General features: G+C 38.0%; 1 protein-coding gene across 1 annotated transcript in view; it reads left to right on the top strand.

The window, feature by feature from the left end:
* Nucleotides 1–12,917, top strand: part of taok3b (TAO kinase 3b) — a 15,185-nt gene extending 2,268 nt beyond the window's left edge. The window contains exons 4-8 of the mRNA XM_030065879.1: nt 43–246; nt 2,429–2,668; nt 3,631–3,843; nt 6,157–6,339; nt 10,998–12,917. Of these exons, the coding sequence (XP_029921739.1) occupies nt 43–246; nt 2,429–2,668; nt 3,631–3,843; nt 6,157–6,339; nt 10,998–11,159 (1,002 nt within the window). The 3' untranslated portion in view covers nt 11,160–12,917. The remainder of the gene's footprint in view (nt 1–42; nt 247–2,428; nt 2,669–3,630; nt 3,844–6,156; nt 6,340–10,997) is intronic.
* The last annotated feature ends 1,956 nt before the right edge of the window (nt 12,918–14,873 follow it).

The following is a 14,873-nucleotide window of genomic DNA, read 5'->3' as shown; positions in this document are numbered from 1 at the left end:
ATTTTGTTATGTTTGTCTTTGCTGTTTGTGGGTGTGTTATAGGAAATGAACGAAGACCCTAGTATAGTCAAGGAGGAGAAACAGGAACGTCTGTCCAGGCACAAAGAAACAATGCAACGCTCTCAGGCTGAGGATGAAGCCCATTTTCTGTCCCAGCAGAGGCTGGTCTACGACAGGAGCTGTAGGGCCCTCAAACGCCGGACATTGGTCAGGAGACATGAGTTTGAGCAGGAACAAATGAGAGAGGTAATGTGTTTCTCTGACACATAAGTATACTGAATGTAGAGAGACCATTTTAAGTAGACAGCCCTAAAAGAGACAATGCTATAGATTGAACAGCAACGAGACATGGGCACCAATTTGGAAATTCCAAATCAGTCATCATTCCTCGGATAACTTATTCATAAATATCGATTTATTTAGAAAAAAAATGGCCAGAGAAATACCTTGTGGTAATTATGTGCCACATGTGGTTAATTGTAGTCATCATTAAATTGTCTGTGGAACTATTTCTGATGATATGCTTTCATCTTTCTCATCATACATGAATGGACAATGAAGCTGTACTAATAAATCTAACCAAGAGCTGTAAGGTGTTAAATGTATTATTCTGAGCTGTTGCTTTGCAGACCTAGTTTACTCATTTACTCATATATTAAATGCAAAATAGCAGCTTAATATGCCAATTTGTTCTGTTGCAGAAGTCTCAGAAGAGAGGGATAGTAAGTTGTTTGAGAATTGCAGTTGTTTTGTTTTTACAGAAATGGTTTTCAGAGGCTAAACCAGTACATATTCAATCTATTTCTATATTAATATTAGAAATGCCACATAAAATGAATCCCTTAAAATGATTTTTATTTATTTATAAAGCATTTGTCACAAAGTAGAACAGGCAAAGGGATACATAAAGAATACATAAAGAATTACATGAAAATGAGAAAAATAAAACACACATAAGATATACAATCACGTAATTCAGTTACATCATAGGTGACTGGCCCCTGCTCAGGATGTCACAGTATCTGCCCACTTCTTACACATCTTAAAGCTTGTTTCCGTTTGATTTCCACTAATAGGGAACACAACATGGAGCTGGCTGAAGAGAAACAAGCAAAGGAGGTTTTCAGATTTGTTCATTTTGCATTATGCAGCATCATGGCAGACCCAAGATCTCAGATGGCCCATCTGCAGGGGAGGAAAGGGAGGTAAAAGTAATGACCAATAAGGTGGGCATTATGGCAGACCATATGCCAAATTAGCAGCCCTTGAGTTAGGACTAAAACACTGAGAATCCTTGAGTATGATTTCCTGACATTTACAGGAAGCTGGTTACAAAATGAGTTTTGGTAAGAGAAAGCACTGCTCCAAATTCATTTCTTTAAAATACCAAGTTTCTGTGAATGTTGTGAGTGGAGAATTCAGGGGAAGTTATACAATGTGTGACCAGATCAGTTAAAGCTTTGTAAATTATATATAGGTCTTTGTAATTTATTTGTTGCAAAACAATACAGCAATGAAGAGAGACAAAGAAAGGGGTCATGTCATTGTGATCATGGTTTGGAAAATTGAAGCCAAGTGTTCTGGCAGGGCAAGTTTAATCTTTTTGAGGATGGAGTTCAAATATTTAGAAATATCAGAAAACAGCATTGTAGTGACTTTTTTTTTTTTTTTTTTTTTTAATACATAAGATGAAAGCATGGATCACTTTCGAAGTGAAAGGAGAAGGAACAGGTCTCAAGCATTTGGATGTTTATGAGATGAAAATACATCACGGGTATCACCTTTTTTATGAATTGCAGAAGGTAGATCACCATTAAAAAATCAGGATTTTTAATTGAATTATTTGATATACCTGGCTGAGTTTATGGTGCTTATACCTAAAATGAGCATTTCAGTTATGTCAACATTAAGTCATGGAAAGACCAACCATCTTCTGACATACTGAATGCAGGATTCCAAGTCGTTTCACCAGGTTTTATTACAATGTAAAGTTGTGTATCATCTGTATAGATGTGAAAGAGGACATCAGATTTATGGATCATATTACCAAAGTGAAGAATGTAAAGGGAAAAAAAGAGGACCTATGACTGAACCTTAGGGGAAACCAAAATGAAACTTAAAACAGGCAGAGGGATTTTTCACCAGCTATGCCAAATTGGAATGTATGTTGGAGATATGAATGGAACCAGTCAAAAAATATGCTGTGCAGGCCAACAAGATTTTCTGAATGTTTGAGAGGAAATTTCAAATGTAGCGCTCAGAGCAACCAAAACATGAATTGATACAAGGCGCTGGTTGTTCTTGCTTATGTTAACTGATACTAGTATCATATTGGTGTCCACCACTCAGTAAATCATCCAGTAAGCACTATGGAGCGATGGAAACATGTTTGTGTTTGTCATGGCATTTAATGAAGATCCTTTCCCAGGAGCTGAACAAGAAGAGGACCCAGAAGGAGATGGAACATGCCCTGATGATCCGACAGGATGAGTCCACCCAGGAGCTGGAGCGCAGGCAGCTGCAGACACTGCAGAGGCTACGAGTGGAACTCATCCGACTGCAGCACCAGACAGAGCTTGAAAACCAAGAGGAGTACAACGGCCGACGGCAGAGAGAACTACACAGGAAACACAGCCTGGAGCAGCGGCAGCAGCCCAGAAACCTCAAGGTGCATGGAACTTCGTCAATATTGAGTAAAACCTGTGGAAGAGTTGTTTTTTTTCCCCACAAATTAGGAATGTGATGTTTCATGACAGTAAAATACATAACAGGTTTGCATAATGGGTTTAAAATCCCCTGAAGTAATGTGCCTTAAGTTCCATTCTGTTAGTACAAATGTCCACTCTACTTATTTGAATTTATTACATTCATTTTGATGTAAATGTTAAGATGTTAAGATTTTAAGTCGCGCAACAGAGAAATGTTACTTATTAAAGAACATCAACATTCAGTTATGTCACAACCAGACCTGTGTCACTCAAATCAAGCTATCCCATTTTAAACAAACTTCACTCCTCTTTGCTTGCGTCTTTGTTTAAATCAGAAAAATATCTTATTATGACGTTCTGGAAAAAGAAGCAAATTGTCACCAATGCATACTGAAATATTCCAAGGGCATTAAAAAATGTTTTAATACTGATATTCAAAGAAAATTGTATACATAAAAAGTGAAAGATTGAGACCTGAGAACCAGGTGAAACTAAAAGAGCAATGGTTGTCAGGTAATTACCGCACAAACCATTCATACAATCAGGAAATTTTAGCCATCCAGAATGAATTACAGTCATTTGTGTCATGCTATGCGAGGATGACGTTTCCCAAAAATTTAATACGTAGTCACTGAATCTAAATCTTGTTAATGTTTGCATGGTGATGACAAACCATGCGTTCATCTGGTCATACAATGTACAAAAATGGCATTCCCTCTGAATATCAGTAGTGAGATATGGCTGCCAATACCATTAGCACAAAACTGCCTATGTTTAGTTGATGTTTGTATGGGTCTTTCCAGATAACTAAAGCATTACATTTTCACCTGGTTCTTAGACAGCTTTTAGGCTAAAGAACAATTTGATTAAAACATGAAAAAAACAGGACATTAACATTTATTTCTGTTTTAACCCTCTGAAGACACTGGAGATGCAGATTAAGAAACAGTTCCAGGATACATGCAAGGTGCAGAACAAGCAGTACAAAGCGCTTAGGAACCATCAGCTCGAAGTCTCTCCTAAAGGCGATCATAAGGCCATTCTGAAGACCCTAAAAGAGGAGCAGACACGGAAGCTGGCTGTGCTGGCTGAGCAGTATGAGCAGAGCATCAACGAGATGATGGCTTCACAAGCGGTACGAGGATCCTCAAGCACCTTGTAATGAATAGCAAAAGTGGGCCTCATTTATCATGTATATATGTAGTTGTGTGGAAAGTACAGTTACCCTAAAAGCTTGCTCACGTAAACCTAACAGAAATAATAGCCATTATAGATGTAAATGTGTTCTCTTGTTAAATCTTAAATGTATTTAAATGTGCATTCAGTTGCACAACAAGTTATTGATGAATGAACATGACATGTATTCATATCCATATTTGAAACATATTTTGGGCACTTGAAATTATTATGATTGGTGGACATTTCCCCTCTGGAGCACAGTTTAAAACTGCAGGATGGAACTTTCCAGCTCTGTATGATTTGTCTCCTTCTTTTAGCAGTGAATTAAATGCTGCTTGAAAAGCCACTTACGGGTTGCTCAAAATAACCCTTTCAATCTTCATGTGCACAGAAAAATAGAGAAAAAGCTTTTGGCAAAATGCACACAAATGCCAATTTTTTTTTTTTTTTTTTTTGGTTGAACAAAAACATTTAACTTACATGTAGCATTTCCATGGTAGAGCTTTAAATAATTAAAATACAGCCACCTACAGTTAAAAGGCATTATTGATATCTACATTTCTTTTTTTTTTTTACATTTCCAGGTTTTCTGTGCAAATGAATAAAAACATCACAGTGAGTGAAGTATAATGTAGTTTTATTAAATCATCACTGCTTCAGTAAGTATCTGTAATTAAATAAAATTAAGTCAGCTGTTTGACAAGAGAACTGGTCCGGCCTACTTTTCAAGCTGAGTGCAAGGTCTGACTAGTCATCAAGTATTCTGAAAGAATGAGCTAACTATGTTGATAATTGGAGAGAAATGCTGAAGACTGAATTCTCTTCTTTTTTGGAATTGCGGTGCTAAGCATGTGAAGAAGTTGAGATAATAAACAAGTCACAATGGTCTATACCTCTCTAATATATAAGTAAAATTGCTCACCTTGAGAAACATCCATAATTTATACTTTGCTCAGAAGCTGCCATTTTATGTTTATACATGCACTTAATATATTGCTGTTTTGCAGATGTCATTTCTGCTGGCATGGACTATACAGTAACTAGTGAGTCTGTACCGAGTTTCCAACTTACCAGTCAGTCTGTCAGTACAATCAAGACAGTCCTGCCATTCAGGCTATTTCAAACACTGAAGGACTGCATTTTTCCCAGGGTAGTCTGTTTATCCATTTTGAAGTCAGTTATCTGCTGCAATTATAACTAAGCCCACTCCAGAAATCACAATACACAGTGAGAAATCACAGTCCAGTAGAGAGCAGGGCTCACCATAAGATATTGGTCACAGCAACACAGCTACAGATGACATTCATGTCACTGTCCCAAATGACTATAGCTTCATGTCTTGAGGCCATAGAGTTATTTCAAAGATGATCAAGCCAGAGGAACCTCCAACTGTACACCCATCATCCCCCTGGAGATCTGAAGCTTAATTGTGAACCTATGAGAATCATTTGAGCTCTTGGGGACCACCATCACCACATCACTAACACTCTCAAATGGGATGGGGACATCTTCTGCTTGATCAAGAAAAAAATCAATAGCATGTTCTTTCTACAGTGAATCGGGAGGCTCAACATCTTGTCCATAAATAAATAATAAATAAATAAAAGGGCAGTACCACTCATCCTGCCCACTCACAAAACCAGCTCCTCTAAAAGTCCTCTTCTTGGAGATGATACTGGTCCATAAAGATCAAGACAACCAGTCACTTTAAGAGCATTACCCCATGAGCTGTCTTCATGTCTGGAATCCTTACATCCCAGTTGAATGCCTACATATTTAACTGTTATTTGTGTTATTTGTTTATATGCCATTTATCACTACCCAAACACATAATACTACAACCCAAAGCATCCACACCACCTGAGGTGTGTACGTCCATGTATGCATCATTAGATTACACACTGGATGCACACTGTGGCACTTTTCAGTCTCAGGAATATATGTTTTCCTAATTTATCCGATTATATTCAGTTATATATAACTATACAAGGTATCCTGATTGTTACATGGATATATGTTTAAAATTAGGGATGTTCTAGAGATGTTCTAGAATGTTTTGCACTGTGTTTGTCGCACCGTATTTCTGTGCCAGTGCTACAATTAAAACATTCCTGTACATGCAGTGTTCTAACTCAGAACTTTGATCAGTGCCACATTGCTTGCATAAATCTTGTGCTAGGTGATTCTTGTATGTTGTTTGATAAATGAGGCCAAGTATGAGCTTGCTGTTGATGTGTTTGTAACTAACTATGTCTTGGCTGGTCTCTAGATGCGTTTAGAAGCAGAGCAGGAGACAGAGTGTCATGCTCTGAAGCAGCAGCTGAAGCAAGAGATGGAGCTCCTGGACGCCTACCAGAGCAAAACCAAGTCACAGATGGAGACCCAACATGAACGAGAGCAGCAGAAGCTTGAGCAGAAGGTCTCCATACGCAGAGCCCACCTTGAACAGAAGGTAGGTTTAAGGTTGATCCCATACTTATATATCCATACCCATACAGTGTCATATTGTAACTTATAAAATTACCTCAAGGTAGGTTAGTTGGCAAACACGGACAGAAAACTTCAAGATAGATAAACACCTAATATAATCAAAGGTGTAAGTTAGTTTATGATTGTTAGTTTACGATGAATGAATGAATGAATTCAAGCCTTTATTTAATCTAGGAGACACATTGAGGGCTGATTCTTATTGTCAATGGTGCGGCGATAAACACAAAACAATTTACATAAAAGAAATGGGGGTGGAGTCTACAAATCTTGTACGTTGGACAATTTCTGAAAATCATACAGTGATTGAAAAACTGACAATATAGCCTAGCAATAGCTAAATTCCCTTATCTACTTTTTTAAAATAACTTGACAAAGTAGGTAATTGTACCTCTTTTACAGAGAATGTACATTTCATAAACCCACAGTTACCATATAATATAATATTTGAAAGATTTTCAGGAGAGAAAAATTAATTTTAATTGATGTTTTACATTCTGGCATTGAACAATTCAATATGTAGACACTAGACCAGATAGTTGAGGTCATATAATCAGATATCTAACCAGAGGAAGTATTTTGCATGTCTAGGTTGAAAACCCCTTTGAAATACCCAGCATGAAATAGTTTACATTCATTCATCCTCAGTTTGTAGTAATTACTATGGGGAATCCTTCACACATTGTTGGTGACAATTATTGTCAAATTATCCTTCTTGATGTCAAATAAAACTGACCAAAAATCAGTTACAGAATTATTTATGAACTGATAGATCAAACCAGTATTTTGGCATGTTCACCTGTTAAGGATTTTTGTGGTCTAAACTGAGCTCGCCAGCATGGAGATGGGCTGAGTGGCACAGCTGTGCAGGTTTGTTATGCATATCAGCAGCACTTTGCAATTACGGTACCACTCTGACGTTAAATATCGTTATCTCCTTCGCCTCCAGCGAAAGCAATGTGTGCCCTGCTACTTTCCTGGTGTTAGTTGACAAAATCACAGTGACACAGTCCTTCTCCCAAAGTACATGAACCCTTTCATGAATGTTACACTTGCTTGTTTCACATTGATACAAATTCTTCAAGCAGTAAAAATGTCTGCTTGCACATCAAAAATGTGATTTTAATTTGATAAAGGAAACAATACCAGTAAAGCTGAGTCTGTGTTGGATTAGATTATGTGCTGATTTTTACCAGTATCTGTCCTCCACAGCTGCATCTAAAAGCAGCAGCAACGGTATGTTTTCAAAGTGCCATGCAATTGTGCATGTTATCCAATGTGGATACTTAGATTGCTAGATTGTGCAATTGGCATCAGGCTTTTGCAGAAGTACACAAGTCTTTTTTTAAGTTCATACAGTGGAAAACATCATTAATTGTTACTCTGCATCTTCCTCCAAACACAAAAGGTTGCCTGAAGCAGCTGCATGCAGGGGCAGATTTAGACATTTGTGCATGGGGTGGCAAAGGGGTGGCGTGGTGCTTTGGCAGGGTTGCTTGTAGGAGTGGTGGGTCAATCAGGGAACCTAAACATAAATTTAAAATTAATTTGACTTAGATTGGAGGTACAGTAATAAAAATTACCTACAGCTTCTCACAAGAATTCCCCTCAAATGAAAAAGATCAACTTCTCAGAGATCCTCTACAGAAAGCTCAAAGCACAACAAGAGCTGCTGCTATACTGGTCACAGTTAGCAACAGAATCACAAAGGGTGTCCCAACGAATGCTGTTAACTCATATAAATATATCATGAACACCTCTTCTTAACATCATATCTCTTACAAATCAATCACTATTGACAAATTATCTTATTTCTGTGCATAATATGTGAGAGGTGTGACAATTGTCATGTGATAATCTAATTGATGGTCTGATTAATGTATCAGTAATGTATCAGTTCATCAAGATCTACACACACAAGTTTACAAATATAACTATCTATCGATCGATCAATCTATCTGTCTATCTATCTATCTATCTATCTATCTATCTATCTATCTATCTATCTATCTATCTATCTACGATATCAGTAGGGGGTGTGGTGACTCAAAAATTGGGGAGAACAGAAGGAAAACTAACCCACAGCACCATGTTACTTTATGTCTGCACTGTGTTTTATGTCTTCACTGGGCCAAATAAGAAAACTTCATCAACTAAGGTTATGTAAAACATGACATATTTATTTTTGTATAACATTGTCCTTAAAACCAATTTCAGAATCAGAATCAGAAATACTTTGATCGATCCCCACTTTACTTGAGAGTCACATCCACCAGTTCTTCCTGAGGGGTCCCAAGGCGTTCCTAGGCCAGCCAGGAGACATAATTCCCCCAACGTGTCCTGGGTCTGCCTCAGGTTCTCTTCCCAGGTGGTTGTGCCTGGGACACCTCCACCGGGAGGCGCCCAGGCGTCCTGACTAGATGCGTGAACCACCTCTGCTGGCTCGATGCAGAGGAGCAGCGGCCCTACTCTGAGCTCCTCGTGTAGTGGAGGCTGTACTGTATAATATGTTTGTTTTGGTTGACTGTAAAATTGTCTTTGTTGCAAATATGGAGGGTCAAATTTGTGATTACAATGCATAAATTCCTTATCTGTTACTGATATAATATTTGATGAATTGTAATATAATTGCAGTGGCATATTCCCTGTTTTGTCCAACGGACCCTGGTTGCCACTGGACCCAATCTGAAAGCACCTGACTTGCGTAGGTGTGCAGTTTTACCTTTATCTCCTCAGCTGAACATCCTTGCTGCCGTGCAGCCTGTGCAGCACTTGGTTGCCCACACAGGGATCCAGTCCCATGTGATCAGAGCACAACAGCAGGACAGGCCGCTGTACACCACTGCTGTCCCGGTGTGGGTCCAGCCTGGTCAGCTGAGGCAGCGAGACCCGAGCAGGGCTTTAAATCCACATCCTCCTGCCTCCTTGCCTCTCAGTTCAAATCACTGACTGTAAAACCCTCAGGGCAGCTACAACAAGCTAACTGTTTCTAGCTAGCTAGCTACTGCTCGATAAAAAAGGGGAAATGAAAAGTTGAAAAAAAAAGAAAAAAATTGTTGAAAATGCCTAAAAAATGCCTAAATAAAATGTATTTTTTTAGTGATTAGTATTAGTATTAGTATTTTTTTTTTAGTGTTTAAAAGTAGTTCACAATTTGCATGTTATAACTTCTATTATATGCTATTGTATGAATCTATCTGTCACTATTACAGTATTAAAAATATGAAGATTAAATCTTCAAATTACCATTGGACGAACATGATGTCAATATTGTATACTACTGGTTGTTGATTGGTGAGGGAGGACGTCCTCTGTTGGATGTCGTTTTACGTGTTTTGGCCAATAGCAGATGACAAAGATGAAATCCATTAGATTGATATAAGAAACACTGCCCTAAGGAGGACAGCAGGAGCCCATCCTCTGCTCTCCACCACCTCTTCACACACACTGCCCTTTCCCTTCTTGCCTGCCCTGCAGGTGTGGCTGTTGAGGCATTTCAATCAGAATGTCGATAATGGATTTTTTCCCAAGAAGAGAGAAAAACATTCCATAAATTATACTGAGATATGGTAATGCTTTATTTCAAGCAGTTACTCCTTTTATAATTTTGATCTCCCTCTTGCCTCCCAAAAATAGAGGAGGAGCATCACCCTCTGCTTCTATGCATGAGCCTCTGCAGGGAAGTCTTGAAATTGGTGCTGAAATCAGTAGCATGGACACACAACAAGAATATCTGAGGCCAACTCAAGGGGGCAACACAGAGCACTAAATCTGGCCCAGACAGTCATTAAGTAGATCTAAAAACTAGAGCCTGAAGCATATTGGTTGTATTAGCAATAGAGAAAGGCCCATGGCTGCAGTGATCATGGTGTTACAGTCCAGAAGCACGGCTGTAATTGTTTGGGTTAAATCTGACCGAGGCAGGATAGGAAACAAGTGTGCATTTGTGTTTTAAGGAAACTCCAGTTTCCACATTCTCTCTAGAAACGGAAATTATAGCTCACTTCAGTCAGAGTTATTATGGACAATTTAATTTAGTTATGACTAACTGAATGCAGTTTCATTTAATTCATTTACCGAAAATAAATTACAGGCAACCTATAATATGATGCAAACAAGGATTATTGTTTCACAAAGTTTGTTGTAACTGCACTGTGTGATTGTCCTCTAAAATACGGCATCATTACGTATGGAAAACACTGTGACCTGACTTTCAACGTGTCCAGAAACTCATCGTAAAAAAGGGACATACTGATACATCTCTGTAAAGTATGAATTCATATTTGGGTGCTGCACAGTCTTATTATAGCAGTCTGGAGGAGACACAACAACATGTTACCTGTTACCTACCTGTTAAACCATTTCAACCATTTAAAAACACAATCCATATATCTATTTAATAAATCATATGTGTGCAAAAGAGGATGATTTATTTTCTTCCATTGGGGTTATTTATATCACAGCACATTATTGGGTAGGACAAAGTTGCCTCATTACCCCCATTAAACTATGCCTTAGCATATGATGATAAAAATAGATCAGGTAGGTTACTTTTGTTGGAGTTCTTACCATTTAAAAAAAGATGACTTTTGATCAAGTGACAAATACAATCCTTTTTTACAGATTGAAGAGGAACTGGCCTCACTTCAGAAGGAACGTACTGAAAGAATTAAGCACCTGTTTGAACGCCAGGAGAGAGAGATCGAAGCTTTTGATGCAGACAGCACTAGGCTTGGGTTTGGAAGCTTGGGATCTCTGGACTTCCCCAAAGAGGACAACAGATGAAAGTGGATGTATCTTTTTGGGACAATTTTACAGTGCACATTTGTGCCCTTTCATGTCCACTTGACCACTGTCACACCCACCGTGACAAAGCTGGAATACTCTCATTCTTGCTTTCTCCTATCTTAGATATTGCATCTCAGAATCAAGGTGTTATGTGCAATGAGAACCTCTTTTGTGAAACTTGAAGGGGGAAATTAAAACAACATATTCTACAACATGTCAATAAAATCAAACCTAGTCAGTGTAACTCAAAAAATGTGTTGGAAAAAAAACAAAACAAATTTAAACACAAAATTCTTACAGCCTCTTTCCTCCATGCCATTTCCTCCTTTTGGTATGAATTGAATAAATCAGGATTTTTAGTAAAAATGGGCACTTTGATATGTTTAGGTATAAACCCATCATGTTCATATGATGCTTAATGCGTGTGTTACATTGAGGGACATTGTGGAATGTGAGCTGCGGACTTCACCGTGGTGTTAAGCTGCTTTGTCAAGTTTTTTTCTTTTTTTTTTTTTTCTTTTTTTAATGTTTGTTGTTTTGTTTTGTGTTGTTTTGTTGATTTTTTTTTTTTGTCAGAATGTGAATAATACTGGGGTCATTGGATGAAGTCAGCTTTTTCTTTTATTTATTTATTTATTTATTTTTATTCTATTTTATTTTATTTATTATTTTTGTCCTACTTCCATATTGTGCTTATGCATACAGTATACTGTGGTCCCACACTTTTTGAGGCAACAGTTTGAACCTTTTCATTATTTGGTATGTAGGATCAATTGGCATTAGTTTGCTCAACCTGTTTATCTTATCACAATTCAAGATCCCACTTGGTAAAACTGCTTATTATTGCATGCACTTTAAGGACAAATTCAGGTTGTGAAGTGAAGCATGAATCTGTCAGAGATTTTAGCTGTTTGTAAATAAAAGTGGTCATAGCATCTTTGTTTCAAGCCTATGGATACTGGACATAAGCGCCATATTTGATATGATAATTTCACAAATGCCTTTATTTAAGTTGTGCCTATGAAGCAGATTTTAGTTATGTGTTTTTTATATCTATATTTTATTTAACAAGGCCGGCACCATTTTTTGTTCTCTCTGAATTTGTGAATCATTTAATGTTCACTAATCAAAGTTCTTGTAAAGGAAAATGGTGAGAATTGTGCTGTATAACTTTTGATATGAATATTTGTACATGAGAATATAGCTAGAACATACAGAGACACTGGTCTATTACTGATAACAGAGCTTAATGATAAAGATTTTGCTTCATTTTTGTTTGATTATAATATAGACATATGATCATGCAATAGCTCAATATATTGCTAAGTCAAACCACTAGACTATCAGATTGTATAAATGCTGTTTAATGGAATCACAGACTTCCTGTTAGTACAATGATCTTTTTCAGATCTGTGGTTATCCAGAAGTGAACCTAACAAGTTGTTAGTCTGGGTTGCATTCGAGTAATTTGTGTACAATGATCAGATTTACATATTAATTGCAGTGTTCATTATTGTCATTGAACAAGTTGCACAATGTTTCCATTATACTGAATGGAAAGAGAATTGTTTGGTGCTTAATTTCTCATACCACCTTTAGCCTTGTAGTTTTTTGTCTGGCAGTGAAGACTGGATAATTCAAAGTGGAAGCGTGAAGCATTTTGAAACCCCTCTTGAGTCAAAATACTATCAGGTTTTTCAAACACTCGTGACATATTCAGAGTACACCCCCTGCAATGACACCCTCTAAAAATGACGTATGAAAAATATATGTATGGAAAAAATAATAAACACTATTTTATCACAGGTCAGTTTGAAACATTGTTTAATGTGGTGGTCTTGAATGCAACCCTGTTACATTTGACAGGCGCCTCTTTACCAGCTCTTTTTTTTTTTTTTCTTTAATTAGGAGAGCTTGCGTCAGTGATCAGTGTAGCACTCCTCATAGGGGTGAAAGACAGAGGATATAATGTCCCTTGAACTGAGAAATTGAGACCGGAGGGCTAGATTCAAATTTTATGATAACCTCTGATCATGATAGGAACGAAACCCTCTCATTGTCCACTTATTTCACCTTACATGTCTGGGATGGGAAGAAGCCTAAATTCTGAAAAATCTGTGTTTACTCTCTTGACTAGAGCATGTACTGAAGTTGAATGGCGTCTCTGGATTTGTCAGCCTTTCATCTTCTGACAAAGTGTAGGAAATCTGGTCATAAATTCTTTCATATGCAGTAAGGCCTTTCATCTCTTCACATACAGCTGAAGCTTTGCAGACAAATGGTTCCACGACAGTGCTATCTGAGGGCTTCAGTGTCTTGAAAAGGTTTTGCTCGAGTTGGTTCAGAGCTGTTATTAACCAAACAATTTATTTCAGTTTAAAATGTATTTAGCTAGACTAAAGGGGACTTTCCTAAACAACATTATTCACCATTTCCTGTGCAGTTCAAAGACAAAATAAAAGAGATTCTGTTGAAAAAGGTGTCTTGATCAACATCCTGCATCCTATGACAGTGCATTTCTCATTGTTTGTGGTTGAATTTTACTCGCAGGACTCCACTTGTGGTTTTCTTTGGTGCAGCATGATTATCATTGCCTACACGGTGTCCAACATAGGCCACAGAGGGCTGTTGAGGTTCTATGCATACAAGCAACACAAAGCTAACTTGCAAAACCAAAACCTTGAAAGGGAAATTTTTTCAGTAAATTACTCTGTGCTGTATGGTCGCTGTGAGGGAAGTTACACCTCTGAGCTTCCTGTGTTTCCTTGATTTCTTTAGGTCTCCCCAAAAATGTGAAGTGCTTAATTGTGGTGTTGATTAGGGGCTTTTTTTGCTATGTCTGAATATACTGGCAGGAATTCAGCTGTAAGTTCCTTGAACTGTTGACAGTCTGTGGCACCATCTGCAGCAGTTGCCTGCCTCACCACAACCTCTCTTTTATCCCCTGGGCCAAGTGGAAAGCCCCGGGGATGGTAGAACGGTGGTTAACCTTTACCTGAGATAATGCTGACATGATTGTGGTACGTTGAGTTCCCCCTGACTTTTCTTGAGTAGTCAGTGGTCTTACGGTAACACTGTATGTAATGTGAATGCTTTAAACCACAATGCAATTACTATGAAAAATGGAAATGTGGACAAGGTGATTAGTGAGTGTTTATGGTCCACAATGCAAAGCTGATGTGATTCCACAGTGAAACAGAGACAAAAGTCTTTGCATTTTGTCTGACCTGTCATGAAGCCATACGCTGTACTAGCTGAACACACAGTATCTCTAAGCAGAAATGAACATTCTTCTAAAGTGGCCAGACACATAATGACGATGATGAGGATGATGATGAGGTTGAGGAGGAGGATGATCATGATAGCAGGGGTGGATGATGACCTCAGTCTAAAGGTAAAGTCACATGCTGTCTGTCATAATGAGATGCATCACACTGTAACAGGGACTGCCATAAACCACATGTGAACAAAGCCATTTTAATCAACACAGGGTTCTCAAATGTATATCCTAGGCTGGCTCCCCGTGCATAGCTCCATAAATAATGTTATTTAATGTGATCGCTGTTTATTACATGATGAAATCATGGGTCATCTGGTAACATGGGCACAGCGTCTGAGTAGGTCAGGACAGAGTAGTTGTCTCATCTTGTGATGCAATGCCATGTTGCGCACACTGGCTAAGCTGACCCACCCTTTACACATTGGTAAAAG

This window comes from Myripristis murdjan, chromosome 12 (genome assembly GCF_902150065.1).
Source record: "Myripristis murdjan chromosome 12, fMyrMur1.1, whole genome shotgun sequence".
Taxonomy (NCBI): Eukaryota; Metazoa; Chordata; class Actinopteri; order Holocentriformes; family Holocentridae; genus Myripristis; species Myripristis murdjan.
This window is presented reverse-complemented; position numbering and strand designations above follow the sequence as displayed.